The 20,994-nt window shown below is 57.2% G+C and overlaps 2 protein-coding genes across 7 annotated transcripts; one reads left to right on the forward strand and one right to left on the reverse strand.

The window, feature by feature from the left end:
• Positions 1-6,240, forward strand: PSMC3 (proteasome 26S subunit, ATPase 3). Its single transcript, XM_004436952.3, has 12 exons — positions 1-208; positions 457-540; positions 1,122-1,247; positions 1,717-1,821; positions 1,937-1,999; positions 2,265-2,402; positions 3,141-3,284; positions 3,405-3,553; positions 4,460-4,556; positions 4,780-4,925; positions 5,792-5,873; positions 6,055-6,240. The coding sequence occupies exons 1-12, from the start codon at positions 182-184 to the stop codon at positions 6,163-6,165; spliced, it is 1,272 nt and encodes a 423-aa protein (XP_004437009.2). The 5' UTR covers positions 1-181; the 3' UTR covers positions 6,166-6,240.
• A 2,343-nt stretch (positions 6,241-8,583) lies between these two features.
• Positions 8,584-16,667, reverse strand: SLC39A13 (solute carrier family 39 member 13). 6 transcript variants are annotated; one of them, XM_087422965.1, is made up of 11 exons: positions 16,577-16,657; positions 15,957-16,208; positions 14,894-15,202; positions 12,577-12,690; positions 12,167-12,291; positions 11,708-11,812; positions 11,507-11,596; positions 10,668-10,718; positions 10,234-10,362; positions 9,949-10,048; positions 8,584-9,821 (listed from the first exon to the last, which is right to left on the reverse strand). In XM_087422965.1, exons 3-10 carry the CDS (start codon positions 15,192-15,194, stop codon positions 9,986-9,988), a joined length of 978 nt encoding a protein of 325 aa, XP_087279091.1. In that variant the 5' UTR covers positions 15,195-15,202; positions 15,957-16,208; positions 16,577-16,657; the 3' UTR covers positions 8,584-9,821; positions 9,949-9,985. The 6 variants fall into 6 exon arrangements, with proteins under 6 accessions (XP_087279091.1, XP_087279088.1, XP_004437007.1 ...); XM_087422962.1 differs by having other exon boundaries at positions 10,230-10,362; XM_004436950.3 differs by lacking the exon at positions 15,957-16,208 and having other exon boundaries at positions 10,230-10,362; positions 16,577-16,667.
• Positions 16,668-20,994: the final 4,327 nt, after the last annotated feature.

Here is a 20,994-nt window from a genome sequence, read left to right on the forward strand (position 1 = left end):
AGTTAATTCGGTCAGGAGTCAGGGTTTGGAGAAAGAGGTCTGCCATTAGTCAGGAACAGGCATTAAGAAAGACAGTATTAATCTCCTATCACGGCTTCTGCCCAGTTCTATCTTCGGTCTTCTCCTCCAGGAAATGAATCTGCTGTCGAAACTCTAGAGCCCAGTGACTCGGCAGGAGAAGATGGCGACCGTGTGGGATGAGGCTGAGGTCCGAGCTGGGAGAGTAGGGGGTCCTAGGGTCGGGACCAGCGGGGAGACGCCCTTGGCGGGAGGGGAGGAGGGGGCTGGGGGTCAAAGTCTGGCCTGGTCCTGGGGTCGGGGCTGCTTGGGATGTGGGTAAGGGTCCCGACTCCTTCATTCTGGCTTTATCGGCGGGGCAGCCGAGGCTGTGAGTGGGCTCGGAGAAAGCGAGATGCCTGCCCTGAGTTTTTTTTTTTTTTTTTTTTTTTTTAACAGCAAGATGGCATCGGGGAGGAGGTGCTCAAGATGTCCACAGAAGAGATTATCCAGCGCACACGGCTGCTGGACAGTGAGATCAAGGTGGGCAGTGGAGCCCCCTCAGGGCAGGCCCTGGCGATCCCCGCGGCCTCTCACGTCGTTCTCGACCTCCCCAGGGGAGGCATGGGGACTGCAGTTTCCTCCTCGAACCAGGAAAAGAGAAAAGAAAACGCAGCCTTAAAAAGGACCAGAAAAGGGACAGGGTGGTGGGAGACCCGGTCTGAGAGGGGGAATCATCAATGCCATGTTTAACTATTCCTTTTGAGAATCCTTCTTTTAGGAAATCCCCATCTTACAGATGGGGAAACTGAGGCTCAGAGAGTTTTTTTTTTTTTACTGTGGGGGAGTACCCAGCCCTTAAGAGGCAGAACCTAAAAGGTACATGTGCTTCACTCAAAGTCCCGCTCTTTTTCCTCTGCTACAACTGCTTCACCAGGAGGTTCCCAGACTGGCCTCCTGTCTTGACCTCTGCTGGACGTGGTCACAGTCAGGCTCAGCCTTCAGAGAGCCATAGAGCTGAGTGAACCCACGCAGGAGGGTCCCCCGGGGCAGCCTGGACCTGACCAGCCCCAGGAGAAGCTGAGCCCAGGCTGAGCAGTTACTTCCACTCGCCCTCCCCCCAGATCATGAAGAGTGAAGTGCTGCGGGTCACCCATGAGCTCCAGGCCATGAAGGACAAGATCAAAGAGAACAGTGAGAAAATCAAAGTGAACAAGACCCTGCCGTACCTTGTCTCCAACGTCATCGAGGTGTGTGTGTACGTGGAGGGGAAGAGTGGGGTCGGCAGGGCTTGGAGGCAGCCTCCGCTGGGGCCATTGGGGAAAGAGTGGGTGGAAGCTTTGAGGCCCAAGTTGCGTTTGAGAGCTACATCTCCTAGGGCTCCCTCTCTAGTGTGCATTTCCAGGGGGATATGCAGGGCCTGAAAAAGGCCGCAGAAGCCTCAGATGCCTCCTTTTCTAGTGGTTGTTCTTCCTCAGGAGTGGATGCTGTCTGTGCAGAGAAGCAACACCTAAACAGATTTTATCAGTCCCCTGGCTTGTCAGCCGCACCTTTGCTGGGCTGAGGGCTAGTCAGAGGAGTGAGGCAGGAATGGCTAGGGCTCACCTTCTCCTAGGGCCCCTGCGAGTGTTGGGACTGTCTTGGCCCAGGAAGCGCTGGGCTCTGGGGAGTTCAGGGGGCTGAGCAGGGCTTCTCGACCTGAGCTTTTTCCCTTCCCAGCTTCTGGATGTTGATCCCAACGACCAAGAGGAGGATGGTGCCAATATTGACCTGGACTCCCAGAGGAAGGGCAAGTGTGCAGTGATCAAAACCTCTACACGCCAGGTGAGGCGGCTCAGGTGATAGAAGAGCTGAAGAGGGTGAGGGGTAGATATGGGACAGGACTGGCGAGCCTTCCTGGGGGCAGTAACTGAGGCTGCACCTGGAATCTTTCCCACAGACATACTTCCTGCCTGTGATTGGCTTGGTGGATGCTGAAAAGCTGAAGCCAGGAGACTTGGTGGTGAGTGGTGTCCCTGGGCCCAGGCAGGGCTTTGCCAGTGAGGTTTCTCCCACTGACTAGCTGACCCCCTGCCCCACACCCAGGTCACTGTTGGCCCTGAATCTCGGCAGAGCAGCCCGGAGAGTCTGATCCTGTCGACCTGCTCTTTGATTCTTGCGTTGCCCAGTCCTATATTTGTCCTTTCACTGTACAGACACCCGTCACCCAGCCAGTTAGGTAGGCCTTGAGCTGGGACAAATCTGAAGGCTTCGTGCTGTGTCCCCAGGGTGTGAACAAAGACTCCTATCTGATCCTGGAGACCCTGCCCACAGAGTACGACTCGCGGGTGAAGGCCATGGAGGTGGACGAGAGGCCCACAGAGCAATACAGTGACATCGGGGGCCTGGACAAGCAGATTCAGGAGGTGAGGGAGGCACGGCAGCCACCAGCAGCCTCGGCAGCCTTTTGTGTTTCTCTCCTTCACTGACCAGAGCTCTTCTCCCAGTGTGCCTCTTATCCTCATAGCGTCGTAGGGAGGCAAGGAGGGTGCCATGAAACGGTTTAGGAGACTGAGATCCAGAGAGATTGAGTGACTCGCCCAGAGTCACAGAAGGTTAGGGCCAGAGCCAGGACTGGAACTCAGGCTCCTGGTTCTTCGCCCATTGTCTTTCTAGCATATCTTGCTGTTCCTGGAGAGACCGTATAGCTAGTTTTGGTGGGAGAGAGCGTTCTGTGTCCTCTTTATGTGGGGGAAGGAGAGGGCACTGTCCCTGAATTAGAGTAGGAAGGTTGGAGATAGGCGTTGAAGCCATTAAAAGTTGGCTTATGGCCTAGTGGTTAAGTTCAGTGTGCTCTGCTTCAGCAGCCTGGGTTTGGTTCCCAGGTGCAGACCTACACCACTTGTTGGTGGCCATGCCGTATGCGGTGACCCACGTACAAAATAGAGAAAGATTGCACAGATGTTAGCTCAGGGCAAATCTTTCTCAAGCAAAAAGAGGAGGATTGGTAACAGATGTTAGGTCAGGGCAGATCTTCCTCAGCAAAAAAAAAAAAAGCAAGATGGAAAGACCTTAGAAAGTCAAATAAAATTATTTTAAAAAAAAGTTGGGCTGTAGGAACCCTCAGGTCTTCACTCTCCTCACCCAGGATTTCTTCCTGGCAGCTGGTGGAGGCCATTGTCCTGCCAATGAACCACAAGGAGAAGTTTGAGAACTTGGGGATCCAGCCTCCAAAGGGGGTGCTGATGTATGGGCCCCCGGGGACAGGGAAGACCCTGCTGGCTCGGGCCTGTGCTGCACAGACCAAGGTGAGTGCTGTGGGAGGGATGAGGAGGAAGTGGGTGGGAGCTGAGCTCTGCGGGCTCAAAGGGTCTCTGGAGGCCTCTGGTGGTGCCTTTGGCCTGACTGTTACCGTTCCCCCACCCCAGGCCACCTTCCTGAAGCTGGCTGGCCCCCAGCTGGTGCAGATGTTCATTGGGGATGGTGCCAAGCTGGTCCGGGACGCCTTTGCCCTGGCCAAGGAGAAAGCTCCGTCCATCATCTTCATTGATGAGCTGGATGCCATCGGCACCAAGCGGTAAGGGGATGCTTGGTACCACCAAGGGCATTGTTCTCAATTCCAACTCTCCCACCCTGTCCCCTCCTCCCCCCGGACAGTGGCAGCTCTACTCTTGTGGTTCTACTTCTTAAATTCTCTTCAAACTAGCCTCCCTGCTTCTCTTCTTTTTCCCTGACCATCCATTCTCCTCACAGGTGCCAGCACGTTCCTTTCAAAACAGAAACCTGGTCACTTCGCTCACATGCACCTACAGTCCGTCACACAAACCGATCCTACTTAAGACCCTTTCTGGGCCTTCCCGTTGCTCCTTGGGATAAATGCTGGGCTTGCCATGGCCTGCAAGGCCCTCTGTGTGGCTGCCTCTGCTCCCCTCCAGCCTCATCCCGTCCCTGCCCCTGCCTCCCCCTCCCTCTGGATTCCCTCCACAGTGTCCCCTCGGTTTGCAGGCCCACTCTGGCTCTGTGGTGGCAGAGATTTTGCACCTGCTGTTCCCTCTCTGGAATGTGCTATTTGTTTTCTCCTGTTCTCCATTGGTTGGTTGCCCAGCCGATGTGTTTTCAGCCTGCAGATCTCAGCCTGAGGGACACCTCCTCAGGGAGGCCTGCCTGGGCTCCCCCTTATGCACTGAGTCTGGGCCGGATCCCTGTGTTCTAAGCTTTAGCTCAGGTTGTAATGGCATGTTCATCGGGGCATAGCCCAGGCAGTGGCTGGTTTTGTTGTTTTATCCTCAGCCCGGCACCTGATCCTACGAGCCTGTCTGGTCTCTGACACCTTTTCTGTGCCTGTCTCTGGGCCGGGGGCCACAAGTTGAGCAAGACTTTTCCCACCCTGGTCGGGTTGGGTTGGGCTTCCAGTGGTTGGAGGAGGGGAGGGCTCTGCCCGAGCCGTGGCTTTATCAGTGTCCTGGCCTCCTGTCTGCCGCAGCTTTGACAGTGAGAAGGCTGGGGACCGGGAGGTGCAGAGGACGATGCTGGAGCTCCTGAACCAGCTGGATGGGTTCCAGCCCAACACCCAAGTCAAGGTGGGTATTGTCATCGCTTTACAGATGCTGGACATGGGGCTTAGAGGTCGGGACCTTCTCGGTCACCTAGTTCCTGCAGCTAGAATTAGAATTGGGGTCTGTCTAGAACATCCCCTGCTATTTCACCTGGACTGTGGGCTGCCTCCCTGCCTGTCTTGGCCGTGACTGGCCTGTCTGTGCACCGTCCTCCTCAGTTCAAGGTGCTGCCTCTCCCCTTGCTCAGGTAATTGCAGCCACTAATAGGGTGGACATCCTGGACCCCGCCCTGCTCCGCTCAGGCCGCCTGGACCGCAAGATCGAGTTCCCGATGCCTAACGAGGAGGCCCGGGCCAGAATCATGCAGATCCACTCCCGAAAGATGAACGTCAGGTAAGCGAGGACACAGCAAGGCGCTGAGACCCGAAGGGGCAGCAGCAGAGCGGTCTCTATCTCTTCTCTCTGTGCTAGGCTTCCCCAGGTCTCCGCCCACCTCTCTCCACCTCCCGTTCACACACACTATTCCAAACGCCAGCCTCCATTTCTCCCCAGGTGCCTGAGATAGAATCTTGCTGGGGCCCAGGCTCTAATTCTGGGTGCTCTCCTCCTTGGAATCCACCCCCACTCCTCCCCCATGATTGGAAGGCACACAGCCCAGAGGCCCCCAGTTTCCTGGCCTCCCCCACTTCAGCAGATCAGCACAGTCCAACATGGCCCAGGGAAATCCAGCTGGAGGCCAGATGGACCTGGGGTCGGATCTGTGTGACCTTCAGCAGGTGGCGCAACCTCTCTAAGCCTGAATTTTATCATCTGGGCCGTGGGGCTGATGGCACTGACCTCATGGGGTTGTGGCAACATCAGGCACAGTGCTTGCACGTGAGACAGGACGTGGCAGCAGCAGTGCTGTGCTGATGGACGGCTTGCGCTGCTCAGGAGAGGGGAGAGGGCCATCTTTATGTCCACGACCTCCTGCTCCCCTGCGTCAGGCTGAATCAGTCCCTGGAGTCTCAGGTGCAGCTTTCTAGAAGGCTGGAGCTCAGGAGACACTAGAACTAACCTGGTCTAACCTGCTTTGCCCTACATCCTTTCCTCTCCCCATCTTGTACCGAGAAGAGAACGAGGCACAGTGGGGAGGGGACTTACCTATGGTCACAGGGTGAGTTGCCCTCGCTGCTTGATGGGGGACTGTGGGAGGACACCTGCTCCTCCCGCCCCCTCCCCATAAGGAGCTGAGCCTTGTGATGTCCGTCCTCCCCTAGTCCTGATGTGAACTACGAGGAGCTGGCCCGCTGTACGGATGACTTCAACGGGGCCCAGTGCAAGGCCGTGTGTGTGGAGGCGGTGAGTGGCAGGGTGAGGTGGGTGGGTGGGTGCTTCGTATCTTCTTGCTTCCCTTCCCTGGACAGGACAGGGGCGTTTGTCTGGTATAGACTGCTGAGGGGAAGAGGCTGAGAAGGCTGAGGCCTCAGGAGCCGGGCCAGGGTGCAGAGAGGCACCCTCGAGCCTGCCTGTCCTGGTGCAGGGCATGATCGCACTGCGCAGGGGCGCCACGGAGCTCACCCACGAGGACTACATGGAGGGCATCCTGGAGGTGCAGGCCAAGAAGAAAGCCAACCTGCAGTACTACGCCTAGGGGGTCGCCCGCCACGCCTGCTCCCTGGACTCTGGCTGGTTAAACTTCGTAATAAAGATGGTTTCGGGTCCCTGCCACCTGTCTGTCTCACCCCTGGGCCCTGGGTGGAAGAGTGGGGCATATGCAGGAGGCCCCTTCCCCAGGTGCGGCTGCCTGGAAACCCAGGACAGCCATGGGCCTCGAACCAGTTGTCAGGGTGAGGCCCTCGGGGAGGGGTGGGCGCGTGCTGCAGCTGTCTGCAGCTGTCGCCTGGGGTCCTCTGGCCTCCCTCACGTGTCCCTCCAGCCCCTCTCCCCTCCCTGCCCCACCGCTGAGCATTAGAGGTTGTGGCGCTGCGGCTCTAGCGTGAAGGGCCTGGACAGGTCAGCCTTTCTCTCCTTTCTGCATGTCGGTGCTCTGGCCCTCGGCCTTGCCTCCTCGTAAAGCCAGGCCCTGGGTCTTTGCTCCTTAGGACTCCTCCCTTGTTTCCTGGCCCCCTGACCTCCTGTTTCTCCACATGTCCCCGTGAGCTCTTTTGGCCCATTTTCTCTGGCTGAAAAATGAACGTTGAGCAAGATCCACTCTGAGAGCCCTTCCAGGCCTAACCTTTGGCTATGCTGTGTTCTCCCCCACCCCCCATTCTGCCGTCAGCCCCACTCCCTGTCGGGCCCTAGATCCTGTCACAGTTTCTGTGAGGATCTCGCTGGTCCTCCTGTCTCCCAGCCTTCCTGGTTGTGGTTCACTTAGTGTGGTTTACCATTCATCGAGGGCTTACTCTGGGCCGTGTGCACCATGGGCCTTGTGCATAGTTTTATCTCGTCAAGGGCTTAGTCTGGGCCGTGTGCACTATGCGCCTTGTGCCTAGTTTTATCTCGTCATCTCAATAACCACCAGTAGGGGAGCCTCACTATATTTTATAGATGCATTTAAGCAGCTGGGCCAAGATTGCACAGTCTTAGGTGGCATCGCTGGGATTCAAACCCAGGGCTGAGAAGAAAGCCTGTCTGCTTTCCCCTGTGCTGTTGTACCCCTGAATGGCCTTTCAAGGAAACAGCCCTTCAGAACTCTTTCAGCTCTCACTTGCCCTCTGGCAAAAGCCCCTACATCCTTTTTCCTCAGTCCCAAAGCCCCTATACCCTGTTTTTCCCTAGTCCCCTCCCTCAAGGAGGCTTGTCGGGAGGGCTCAGCTCTGTCCCATCTCTGAGTCTCTCCCCTCTAGTCCACCACCTCCGGGCTGGCCTTCCAAGGTGCACCCCCATTGCGCTCTCCTTGGTGTTCCTATTGACTTCCCACCCCCTACCCGAGGAGCCCCAGCACAGCCTCTGAAGTGTGCTGGTTCTGTCCCCTGCCCTGGGCTCAGCTGCCCCCACTCCTGCATTCCCTAGTCCCTCTTCTAACCAGTCGGGGCATTCACCTGGCCGTGGCAAGTGAACCTGTAGGCACTACTTTCACCCCCACCTTGGCTCGCTCATCCCTAAATGGGGTCCCACTGCCTCCCTCAGAAGGCTGAGTGCCACGATTGCATGTGTGTCTGCCACCCAGCAGGGGTTCGGCACACCTAGGAGCCCCAGTGCCTGCTGAGGTCAGGGTGGGGGCTGGCGAGACAGCCCTGGGTTCCCTACTTAGTTCTTTCAGGCCTGGACCCACCAGGTCCTGGGTATGTCACAGACAGGTGAAGCGGATCCCTTTTTGCTGATAAGATACTGAGAGCCAAGCATCTCAGCTGAGGATGCAGCCCATTTGGGCTTCACAGCCTGTGTACCAGACTCTGACGTGGCGCAGACATGCTGCTCTCAGCCAAGAGGCTACTGAAAGTTGTCCTGGTTGGCTTGGAGAGGAGAGACTAGGACTCCACTTCCCTAATAGCACTTAGGACTTTTTCCTAATAGCACTGCGGGGAAGTAGTGCCCCCCGGTGCCTGATGCTGTCTTTACATCCAGCACATTCAGAGGAGGTGAGGCTGTGGGGTGTAGAATAAGGATCCTGTATTTCTTTTCTTTCTTGTTAATGAAAACTAATTTCATTGAGGCCAAACTGGGAGATGACTTTGGGGATGGAGCTCCCTTCCTTGGTTAAACTACTCAGGGGCAGGCTGGGACAAAGCTTGTGGGTCTATAAGATGAGGACCCAGCCCTTGGTGTGACATGGGCTACAGCAGCATAGTGCCAGGCTTGCTTGACGGGGATAGAAAGCTAAAAACAAAACACGCCAGGGAAACGTGAAATGCGGCACCCTGTTCTGAGACGCACCACGAGGGTAACGGTTCAGAGATGAGCACGAAGCAGAAGGGCTGGGGAGTGGTGGGGTGGGGGTGCCTGTGGAGACTGCAGGGCGGCCAGCGGGAGCTGGGCCTGCACAGCAGCCAGCCTGGCTGGGGCACGGGGCCCAGGAAAGCCCTGCTGGACCCTGGCCTCTGGTGTGCCGAACAGAGCCAGCCGGTTTGTGTATAATATTTATTTGCATCTCATCTATAGAACAGGTATTTACAGATACAAACGGAACCACAGCAAAACTGCTGTAAAACCATTCAGAGCCCCTTGATGGCCACTTCCCAGGGCCGAGCAGCAGGGCTGGAGTCTGGCCATGCAGTGGGCCAGCTGAGTACCTGGGCGTCAGCCAAGGGAAATAGCTGGGGATTATGGCTTCAGCATTCTCCCAGAGCACATTCCTGAGCGCTGACAACGTGGAGCCCGCGCCACCCCCACTGCACCCCCACCCGCAGTGGGACAGGAAAAGGGGAGGGGAGGCAGCCATGGCTGACTCTCTTCCCACCCCCAGAGCATCTGCCCGGACCCTGTGCTGGCGTGAGCATCCCTGAGCTGGACTGGGAGGCCTCTCTGGCCCGGGGCTGCGTGCTGCCCTGCAGGCTGCTGTTTGGCAGCTGGAGGTGGCGAGAGCTGCTGGCGCTGCCAGGGAGCATTCACTGGGGGAACGGGAGCTGGCCCAGGGCAGGCAGCCGTGAGGAAAAGGTCTTAGGAAGCATCTCCCAGCTCCACGCTGGGAGGGACAGGACTGTCAGTGCTGAGTGGGGCTGGGGGCTATGAGCACCTGCCTCTCCTTTCTTTGGCCTTAGAGCTGGTGAAGGAAGGGCCAGCACAATGAACGTGGCAGAGAGAAGACGCCCCAGCCTCTGCCCCTGGCTGCCCAGGGCTGGGCGCGTGAGCAGAGGGGTTAACTCCCTCAGGCCAGGGACCCATGAGGCCCCAGCAGGAGACAGCTTCGGGGCTTCCTGCAGCCCTGAGCTCCTTCAGCTGCTCTCACTCCTCTTGGGGTCCCAGTGGGGAGAGCCTCTGCTTGGGACCGGTGCTGCTGTTCCTCACTGCTCACTCCGGGAAGTGCAAGATGACAGAGTGGCAAGGAGAGGACCACAGCATGGCTGCGGGAGGCGCGGGCATTAGGTCCTGGGCCCAGCGCACGAGGGATCACAGTGTTGGTCTCGCACACACCTCTGGTCACACATGCACATACATACACACACACGCACATCATCCTCTGGTCGGAGGCTCGCTCTCACGGGCATTCGCCCTCTCTGCCTCACACACGGTCACAGAGTGAATCCGAGTCTCTTATTGCTGTGCGGGGGGCGGGGCATCAGGAATGGTTACTCAATGAAGACTGAGAACAGCACCATCACCACAATGCCCGTGCAGAGCAGAAGCACCTGCTGCAGGGAGTGCCTGTGGGGAGAGGGGGCCAGGGCTCAGCGGGTGGCACTGGCTGAGGGGAGGAGGCAGAAGCCGGATGCTCCTCCCCCTCGAGCCCCTAAGGGTTCTGCGTGTGGCAGGCCCAGGGGGGGTCACTCACCATGGGTCGTCTTCCTCTAGGAGGTCAGGCAGCACATTCACCAGGGCGATGTAGAGGAAACCGCCAGAGGTGAAGGGCAGGATCCAGGCCACGGTCTCCTCTATAGCAGGGAGAAGTCCTGACTGGCTGGGGGCCCAGGGGAGCCGTGTGGACTGCACCCCACCCCCCGCAGGGCAGACAGGGCAGAACCCGGCCTGGACACCAGGGCAGGGCAGCTGTGCCCTTTGGCTGTGGGCCCCTCTGCGGACCGCCACTGCCTCCACCACCCACCACGCCCGTACCTACTCCCTTGGGGGACTGCGTACAGATGGCGAAGCAGGCACCCAGCAGGCCCCCCAGTGCCGTCGAGAGCTGCAGCTTGGCTGCGCTCCATCGGTCAAAGCCGGCCCGGAGCAGGATGGCAAAGTCGCCCACCTGAGGGGAGGTCCAGTTGATCACTCTGGGCCCCAGTGGGGCTGGACCCCCTGAGCGCCTCAGGTGTGGACACCAATCCCCCTGCACCAGCCCTGCCGCTGGGCCCCCCAGCCCACATCCCCTTCGCTGGGACCCCAGTCCCAAGGAAGCTGGAGCACAGCTGAGAAGGTGGCTACAGCCTGGTGCTGGGCTCAGGCCTCCGAAGTGCAGCTCCCGAACCTGCCACTGGCGGGCAGTCCCATCCCAAAGCCCCCCAACAAGCGCCATGCCCACATTGCTGACCATGGAAACCCTCTGGCACTAACCTCATGGGGGATCTCGTGCAGGAGGATGGCCATGGTGGTCAGGAGCCCGATCTGCAGGGAGGGGAGTCTGGGGTCTGTGCCGAGGGCCAGGGCACCCACTGTCCACTCATTCTACCAATATTTACTCTGAGTGCTCTGGCTGGACACCATTTGGCTACTAGAAATACAGCAGCGGATAAAACAGACAGAGAACCTGCCTTCATGAAGCTAACAGTCTGGAGGGAAGAGGCAAGGATTGAATAAACACACAAAGAACTGTGTGACTACACACTGTGACAGCTGCTGTGGGGGAAAGGATGAACTGGGTGCCATGGGGCATGAGTAACGGGGGCCTAATTTAGATGAGGGATCAGCAAAGGCCTCTTTGAGGAAGTGCATTTAAGCTGAGGCCTGAAGGATGAGGAGCCAGTGGTTCAAAGAGTGGGAGGAAGAACATTCCAGGCAGATGAATAGTGTGAGGTGGAGGCCATGATGGGGGAAAGAGCTCAGCTAGACCACTGGGGCCAGAGTACAGCGGGGGAAGTGGGGAAGAAGCATCTAGAAGCAGGCAGGGGCTAAGCCTGGCAGCCTGGCAGAGGCATGTGTACAGATGGCGAACTGCACACATGTTCCAACAAGGAGTGTTTGCAGCAAGGAGAACAGACCAGGGGCTTGGGGCAAAAGAAGGCTGCCTCCAGAAGAGCCACAGGGAGTGCTGGAGGCTGAGATGAGGGTGTTGGTTGTGGAGGGAGCGAGAAGTAGATAGACTGGGGACCTATTTTGGAGGTAGAGCCAACTGGTCAACACGGGCACCATCAATCAGAACTGCCTGGGCCCCTCCCGCCCCAACCCCCACTCACCTTCTTGCTCACAAGGAAGCTGGCAGCCACAGCCAGCCCGTGAGTGAAGTTGTCTATGGTGTTGGCCAGCAGATTGAGATAGCCACTGACCTGGGTGAGGGGAGAGAAAGCCGGGCTGAGCCGGGCAGGTAAGCCTGAGCTGGGCTAGCCACTCGGGGTGGGGCGGCTACAGGAGGAGGGGACCCTGAGCGGGCCACTCACTCTGATGCTCCGGACCACAGCGCTCAGGCCAGGCTCTGCAGCCGGCTGGGCCAGACAGTGGCCTCCATTGAGCGTGGCGGCAGCAGCGGGGTCTTTGCTGGGGGCCTAGGGCCAGGAGAAGGAGAGGTGACATTAGATGCTCCTGACTTGGCCAGGGTAGATGCAGAAGGGGAGCGGGAGATGGAGAAATGAGACGGGGAACACCCCTTGTATCTAGCTAGACTCTTCTGCTGCTCAATCAGCCGAGTGCCCCCAAACTCAGCAGACCCTCTGCCTCCCACATGGCTGTCACTATCAGTCTATGAGAACAAGCCACAGCAGGAGGTGATGCTGTCACTCTCCAGAGCCTCCCAAACGAGTTGGCCCAGCCTCCCAGAGCTCCCAGGAAAGGGCCCAGAGACCCTCTTTTCAGGGCTCAACTCAGAACCTGGGCCTCCAGGCCCTGGGGTTTGGGCCCACCTGGCTGGTCCCCTCCTTTTCCTTGCTGTCTAGGAACATCTTCTCCAACGCCAGGAAGGTCAGGAAGCCAGCAATGACCCACAGCCCCAGTTGCTGTTGCTGCTGCAGGCTCTGCCCCTCACCACCTGTAGGGGGCAGCACTGACAGGCCAGGCCAAGCCAAGCCAGGCCAGGAGAAGGGGGGACCTAGTCCACCGCAGTGTCAAGGGCACAGGGCCCGAATCGGTTGGTGAAACAGCCGGGCCCCAGAGACTCCCACGGGGGCCAGGGCACTGGGACCAGGACAAGTCCCCTGTCAGATGCCCAGAACCCCTCTCCCATCATCCTGGCAGAGCCGGCTGGGCCTAGGCCGCCATGGGGCATGGGCACCATCCCCACCCCCCTCCCGCCCCAGCCTGCGGCCTCACTCACCAGGGCTGGCGCTGCACGTGTAGGCCCACGCCTCGGGCAGCAGGTGGAGAAACACATTGCCCAAGAGTCCTCCCAAGGCAAAGCTGAGCAGCTGCTTTAGGCGCCGGGCCCCAGCTACAAGGCAGAGATGCCAGGCCTGGAGGTGGACCCACCAAAGTCCCTGGCCTGACCTCTGCCCCACCAGACTGCAAGCCTCCAGAAGGCTGGATGGGCGGATGCCTCCCCTGGGTCCCCCGCTCCCAGGCCCAGCAGGGGCTGGGTGCTTGGCAGGAACACACCACGACCTGCTGGACAACTGCGGAGCCACGACTGCTTAACGGTTAAGAGACTGGGCGTGGGAGCTGGACAGGTCCCAGCTTCCCAGCCCACCAGCTGGTGCCCCTGGGCAGATTACTTCTGGGACTAAGTTTCCCCAGCTGTACACCGGGGATAACTGTATCTATCTGATAGGGATCTCGAGGATATTAAATGACAGTACACACAGCAAGCGATCATTAAATGGGAATTTGTCTCTTCTCAGCAACTGTTACTCTCAGAAAAGTGGCAGAGATTCCGGGACTTGCACAGATTTGCAGCGTTGAGTTGGAAGTGCCCTCAGGGGGCCATGCCCAAACCCTTGGTTTGATAAGAGAAACTGAGGCCCAGAGGGCAGTGGTAGCTTGGTGGTGGGGTGGGATTCCAGGAGAAGCTACTGTTTCCAGGCTGTGTGACTTCTGCTGGTCAAAGAACCTCTCTGTGCCTGTGCTTCTCCATTTTCAAAAGGGAGCTAACACAGGCATACCTCGGGGATACTGCGGGTTCGGTTCCAGACCACCACAATAGGGCAAATATCTCAATAAAGCGAATCACACGGATTTTTTGGTTTCCCAGTGTGTATAAAAGTATATTTACACTATGCTGTAGCCTATTAAGTGTGTAATAGCATTAAGTCTAAAAAACAATGTACATACTTTAATTAAAATATACATTGTTGCTAAAGAACGCTAATCATCATCTGAGGCTTCAGTGACTCAATCTTTTTGCTAGTGGAGGGTCTTGTAAAAAATGCAGTATCTGTGAAGGGCAATAAAGCGAGGTATGCCTGTAATCCAAGTCCTCCCTACGGTGACCTTGAAGGGACGCCATGAGAGGGGCTGAGCTGGTGCATAGGCACGACGGTGGGCCCCACGAGGGCTTTGTTCACAGCTGCGGTGTCAGCCCTCAGCCCAGGGCCTGGCACGGCTGTGTTCTTAACCATCTGCTGAATGAACAGTTCCTGAGCCTGGCAGGCTGCAGAAATGCCTGCGGCACTCATTGCAAAGATTCCTGGGGCCCCGGGCCAGACCTACTACGTCATACTCTTGGGTGGGGGCGACAGGCACCTGCGTTTTTAGCAGCTCCCCATCTGATCTTGTATTTTTCATGACAACATGTCATCTGTGGATAGACAGTACCTGCGCGTGATACAAAAGGGGAGCCGAGGAAAAGCCTCTGTCCACACCTGCGTCCCCTCCAGATCCTCTCCCCAGACGCAGGCCTGCTCCAGCCTCTCGTGTAACCTGGGTGAGGCTGACTTGGGGCACTTGGTTCGAGAGCCCCTTTGCACTTGGAGCAAAGACTGAAGGGAGATGCATTGCTTTGCTCACCACTGCATCCCGGTACCTAGCCCGGGAGCCAGGAACAGGCTGCCTTTCCCCTGCACCAGGCTGTCTTCCAATGCTTTACCTATATTAGTTCATTTACTCCTCACAATAACACCTGTGAGGTAGATACTATTATTATTCCCATTTTTAAGGTTGGGAGTCTGAGGCAGAGGGAAGTAACTTGCCAAATGCCCCCCAGATGGTAAGTGGCAGAGGCAAGACTTGAACCCAGGTAGCCTGGCATCTGTATTTCCAACCACTCTCTATACTGTTTCTTTCATTTTTGGTGAGGCAGACTGGCCCTGAGCGAACGTCTGTGCCAATCTTTCCTCTATTTTGTATGTGTGTTGCTGCCACAGCATGGATGCCAAGCGGTGTAGATCTGAACCTGCGAACCCCGGGCCGCCGCAGCGGAGCATGAGAACTTAACCACTACGCCACCAGGCTGGCCCCTCCATACTGTTTCTTGGTGAACATTTGCTGACTTTTATTCTTTCAGGATAAACAAACGCATGAACAAATAAATGTGGCGCATCCTGGTCTCACAGGACCCAAGTGAGAAATTGTATTCCATCCCCACCCTCAGCCTCACACACACTGTGATCCCAGATGTGCGACTGAGCTCTCCCAGGAAGAGGGGGAGCATGTCTCCCGCACTGCTGGCTGCCCCTGGGCACCAGAGGACGGTCACCCACCTTCTGAGCGCAGCGTGGTCCCCATCTCCAGGGGAATGACGAACAGTGGGAAGACCCCGCTGAGCCCCACCATGAGTGAGCCCAGGAGGGAGCAGATCCAAGTGTCCAGCCTCTCCTCGCTCAGCAGGGCCCCCCAGGACTCACTTTCCTTGTTATCCAGGCGACAGGCAGCTGCAGCCCCCCGATTCCGGAGGGCCTGCTGGGAACCCCCAGCCCCACCCAGAAGCTCCAGGGCAAGAGCAGTGAGGAAGAGGAGCCTTTGGCCCGCCATGCCACAACCAGGGCAGGGACATCCAGGCATACCACGTGCTGAAAAACACAAAAGCCACTTACGTGAGCTGCCATCCTTGGCCGCACACCTGCTTAGGAGACGTGGCATTCTATCCCTCCCCCCCACAATTGGCTATGTCGCCTGCCCCCCTGCTTGCCCTGCCCAGGGCCTCTGAGGATCTGAACAGTGGGTTCACACACCAAGGGCTCCGCTCCTCTACACCCCACTCCCAAGGACCACACATTGTTTCCTTGTGAGCCAGCCCAGACTGTGTGTCAGCACGTCCGCCTGAGGCTAAACTTTCCTTAATGACAGGATAAGCGCTGGCTGGGTTCCCCTAAGCCACCGGCAGGCCCTGCCCAGCTGGGTGTCTCTCTGACTGCCAGGGGAGGCTTTGCTGCCGGGATGTGCCCGGTGAGGACACCCAGAGACTGAGGCTGGCACTGTCTAGCTTGATGGGGTGACATTAGGAGGTGCAGGTGGGGAAACCAAGCAGCAGAGCTAGGAAAGGACCCTCAGAGCTTCTTCCTAGGAAATGAGCCCAGGGCCCCTGGGGCATGGAGACAGACAGGAGGTGGGACTGAAGAGAAAGGATCCTTCCCTTGGGAGCTGCCTCACAGGCTCAGAGCCCCAGTTGACTTGGTGCCCTGCGCTTACAGCTGTTTGACTGAGGGCAAGTCCTCCAAGCCCCCTCTCTGAGCCTCAGTTTCCTCCTCTGTAGGATAAAGAATGTATTGCCTCCCCCACATGGTTGTGAAGATGAGATGAGCTTGCTAATGCAAGCGAACGTGCCTGGCAGGGAGGAGGCGCAGGGAATCCTCCTTCTGCTGGGGGTGCCTGGAGCACCAGGCAGTAGCGAGGTACTTGGCCAGCAGAGCACAGGACGTGGAAGTGAGTCAACCAAGAGAATTCAATCTGGAAACTCAGGCGTGAGGCTGAAACGCGGTCTGCCCTGCCTCATGCTGGCTGTGACCTTGAGCCGGCGTCCCTGCCTCAGTGTCCTCATCTGCTGATGGAGGTGGCCGGGGGGGAAGGCAGCTGCCTCTGGCAGGGGAAAGGAAGCCCACGTCTAGGCTCTCAGGCCTTACTGGGAGACCCTGATGAAACCAGCTGGGCTCACTGGGGACGGAAGGCAGGACTGGGCCAGGCCGGGGCTGGAGGCCGCGGGGGTCACGGAGAGGGGAGGGTACCGCAGGTTTGGGAGAGGGGAGGGGGGCCGAGAGAGTCAGAGGGGAGAGTCCAGAGTGAGCGAGCCGGAGAGGAGCGGCCGCCGAGGGGCGCCGAGGCAGAGACGGGGAGGGACGAGGGGGCGCCAGGAGAGAGGAGCCCAGGGAAGTGGAGCTCCGGGCTCCGGGCGACAGGCCCGGGTCCCCCGGGCGGGGATCGGCCCCGAGGGCCGGGCGGTCACTCACCGTGCGGCAGCGGCGGCGACGCTCCGGGCGGCCCCGGCCATCCAGCTGCGGCGCCGCGCCCCGCCCCGGCTCTGCCCCGCCCGGCCCGACCGCCCGGCCCCCGGCCCGGAGCCGCCCCCGGCGCGCGGCCACGTCACAAGGGACCCGTCCGGAACCCGACGCGCCGCGCGCCGCGCGCTCGGGGGGAGCGGCGGTCGGCGCGCGCTTCCGCCTCCCGGCCGTGGGGGACCCGGGCGGTGGGCGCACTTCCGCTCGGGTCGGACTTGGGGCGGCGGGCAGGGCCGGCCGGAAGTGGGAGCCCGTCGGGCGCCGCGCTCAGCCGGGCTGGGCAGGGCGGAGGCGGCGGCCCCGCAGGGACCGCGAGCGGCTGGGTGGCTGGGCTTGCGGGTCTGGCCGCCGCTTCCCCTCTCCGGCTGCAGTCCCGCCCGCGGCCGTACGGGGGCGCGCTCGGCCGCCAGACAGCGCAGCCCTGGGCCGAGCCGGGCCAGGGTCCGGAGTGGGAGGGTGGCTGCGGCGCTCCTGCTCTGAGTCAGCCCGGCCTGGCTCCTCCATGAGCAAGGGAAAGGGGAAGTGCCTGCCGCAGGGAGGGGCCTAACCCCGGGAACCTCAGAAGAGGGAATTTTATTCTTACTCATCGAATTATTTTTATGCTTTGGTTTTTCACTGGGAACCTCAGGCCTTTGTCTCCAGGACTTGTAACCCTTTGGGGTCCAATGCATGGTTGACACTGCTGCTCAGAACTCCAAACCTGCGGGAGCAAGGGCTCTGTGCTTCCCTCGCCTGAGACTAGGGCAGGAAACAATAGCATTATTATTATACCTGCAATTTACTGAACGCGTATTACGTGCCATTCACTCTACTTGCATTGTCTCACCGAATCCTGAGTCTGTCCCATTGAGGTGGGCACTGTTAGCCCAGGATCACGCAATGGCACAGATGGCAGAGCCAGGATTCAAACCTGGATGCCCCTGAACCCAGAGCATGTGATAGCACCTCTCTCTTATAGGGTCGTGGGAGTCTGGCTTCACATTTCCACTTTGCATACTTCTCTGGGAATCAGCCAGAACCGTATGACATTCAGGAAGGGGCACATGTGCACTCACTTGGGCAGAGATTGTGAAGGAGTGGGGGTCTCCAAGCCTCTGACCCTCATCTGCCTCCATGTGGCTCCCTTCATTGTCCTGTGTTGCCCTCCAGTCCTGGGGCTTCTGAGGGCACACTCGGGTCTCCCATTCCGCACCCGGTGCCCTGTTCCATCTTGCACTCCAATGTCTGCCCTTCCTAGACCCCCAACTCCTTCCAGGTGGGATCACTTTCCTCTGAAAGCCCCATGTCTGCTTCACCCCACCAGGCCCATAGGTTTGCCAGGACGCCTTCCTGTGCCCCTCCATGGGTTCTGAAGTGGAAGCCGGGGTGGGTTTCTTTGCAAAGGGAGGAAGACATTCAGGGATGCTGCTCTGGGATCTCTAAGATCCGCCCCCCTCCCGGCCCCCCACTCCCACCCCTATATGCAAATCACTCCATCATATGCAAAGGACTTCACAATATACAAATGATTTCACAATAACACAGTCAGCATTCCCGCCTCTGGGGACAGAGGGCTGCTGGCCACCAGCAAGGGAGTGGGCAAGACCCAGCCAGAAATGCCACTTGCTGCCTTCTTACTGCCTTTTCCTCTCAGCTGGCCTAGCATTTTCACCATCAGACTCCCAAATAGATTAAAGCAACAAGCGCCTTGGGGGTGGTGATGGGACTCTAGAAGATGACCATCAGCGGGAGGGCCAGGTGGAAGGACACGGTGGGTGGGTGGGTACCACACAAGGTACCATACGTGGCTGTTAAAAACAGTGAATTAGGGCCGGCCCCATGGCTTAGCAGTTAAGTGCGCGTGCTCTGCTACTGGTGGCCCAGGTTCGGATCCTGGGCGCACGCAGACGCACCGCTTCTCCGGCCATGCTGAGGCCGCGTCCCACATACAGCAACTAGAAGGATGTGCAGCTATGACATACAACTATCTACTAGGGCTTTGGGGGGAAAAAAAAAGGAGGAGGATTGGCAATAGATGTTAGCTCAGAGCCGGTCTTCCTCAGCAAAAAGAGGAGGATTAGCATGGATGTTAGCTCAGGGCTGATCTTCCTCACAAAAAATTAAAAAGTAAAAAAGTAAAAAACAGTGAATTAGACAGGGCCGGCCTGGTGGTGTAGTGGTTGGGTTCACGTGCTCTGCTTTGGCGGCCTGGGGTTCGCAGGTTCAGATCCCTGGTGCAGACCTGCACGTTGCTTGTCAAGCCATGCTGTGGTGGGCGTCCCACATATAAAGTAGAGGAGGATGGGCACGGATGTTAGCCTAGGGCTGATCTTCCTCAGCAAAAAGAAGAGGATTGGCAACAGATGTTAGCTCAGGGCTCATCTTCCTCACCAAAACAAAAACAAAAAACCCCTCCCAGTGAATTAGATCTGCCAGGGGTTTCCAGATATAGAGTGAAAAAAGAGAGATGCAGAAATATTTATTTAATACGATCCACTATTTTAAAATAATGACAAAAAGGGACCTTGTATATGTACCTGTGATTATAGCTACTGGTATATATGTCTATGTATAATTGTGAAGAAATAAAAAATATAAAAGATCACACGTTAGGGTGATAACATAGGATTCCATGGTGGGGGGAGGAAAAATATAAAAGAAAAATTTAAAAACACATTAAAACATATATATGATCACATTTATGCCATTATGTAAAAATTTATATATATACATATATATATATGATGGCTTCTAGCTTGATGGTTAAGACAACCAGATTGGGGCAAATTACTTAACACCCTATGCCTCAGTTTCCTCACCTGCAAAATGGATTACGGTATTGGACTGTTCTGAGGATTAAATGAATGAATATACACAAAGCACTTAGAACTATGCCTGGCACACGGGAAGTTCTACTTAAGGGTTAGGTATTATTATTATTTATTATGTGGACACATGGGTATAAAGAAAATGTTACAGCAATGAAAAGAACAGATAAAGACACGGGGTGGGGGCCACCCTCTCTCCTCCCCTTGCTGAGCACAGATGAGTGTTTTCCAACACATTTATCAGTGGGTTTGGAGGCTGGGCAGATAGACTTCAGCAGGGCAGGCTTGGCCTGGCTTGTCTCTCAGTAGCTGGGAGGTGTCTGGGACTGGGGTCTGCAGACCCATTTCTCTGACTTCACTGGGGTTGCCCAGGGTCTGACTGCAACACTCTGTTCCTGGCTCTGGTAACTTTACTGGTGGCCTTTCTCGGCAACCAGGCCTCAGCTCTCTATTTCCAGAAGGTGGGACTGCCCCCTGGGCCTGCTGACCAAGCAGTGGCCGCGAGACCAGCATGGCCTGGCATTGCCGATGCTCTAACTCCCTTCCCCTCCTCCGGCAGGGCAGGGCTAGAGACTGTGGGCTGGGGGTGGATGGGCACTTCTGCTGTTTCCAGAGTGTGGCCTTCCGGGAGAAAGTGGGCCTTCTTCTCAGGGCTTTCTGTGGGATCTGCAGGCAGGCAGCAATCTCTTGTAGAAAGGCATCTAAGGCTCAGGGTGGTGAGCAACTTGCACAAGGTCACAGCTGAAGACAGGCCCAGCCAGGTGCTCACCAGGGGGCCCCTGCTCTTAGGTCTCAGGGGCCTCTCCAAACCAGACCTGCCCTTAACCCTCTCTTAAGTTGTTCTTCCCAGAGCAGCCTTAGCTCCCTCCAGAGTTTCTGGGTGCTTTCTCTCAGGCCTCACTACTCTCTGTCTGGCCTCTTTGCCTTTACAACCCCCTTTGTAACCCTCACCCCACCCCTGGCAGGCCCGGCATGTTCTTCCCTTCCCACCATCTCTGTCAATTGAAATACGGGCCCGTTTACAAGGCCGCCTGGTCCCCGAAGCCTTCTGGATCTGTCCAGTCTGAAGGCCCTCAGTATTGTGTGTCTTTGAGACCCTTAGCTCTGTCCCCTATATACACACACAGGCCTCCCCACCCCCACGTCCCATGTGGGCTCCTGGAAAGAAAGACAAGCTCTTGCCTATACTCTGAATAAAAGTCTGTGCAAACGAATCTAGTGTCTCCCTTTCCCCCTTTCCTACCTTAGAAGTGCAAATTGGGGCGAAATCCTCGTGCGTTAGGCACTGTCATCTGAGCCTTTGCAGGGCCCTCTTTTATTTAATTTATATGTTTATTGATATATTTGCTTACTTGTTACCCCCCCATCCCATCTCCCTGCCTTCTTCTCCAGGGAACCTGAATTTTGTGGTGATCAGTATTTTTCTTTCAATAAAGAGTTTTCTCATATACATATACACCTAGACAATATTCTGTTTGATCTGGCTTTTTTTTAAAATACGGGGGAAAAAAGCTGTTTTGAGGTTTTCTTTTACATTATTCAATGATTTTTACAATTGTTTTC

Source organism: Ceratotherium simum, chromosome 34 (assembly GCF_057802395.1).
Source record: "Ceratotherium simum simum isolate JZ-2026a chromosome 34, ASM5780239v1, whole genome shotgun sequence".
NCBI lineage: Eukaryota > Metazoa > Chordata > Mammalia > Perissodactyla > Rhinocerotidae > Ceratotherium > Ceratotherium simum.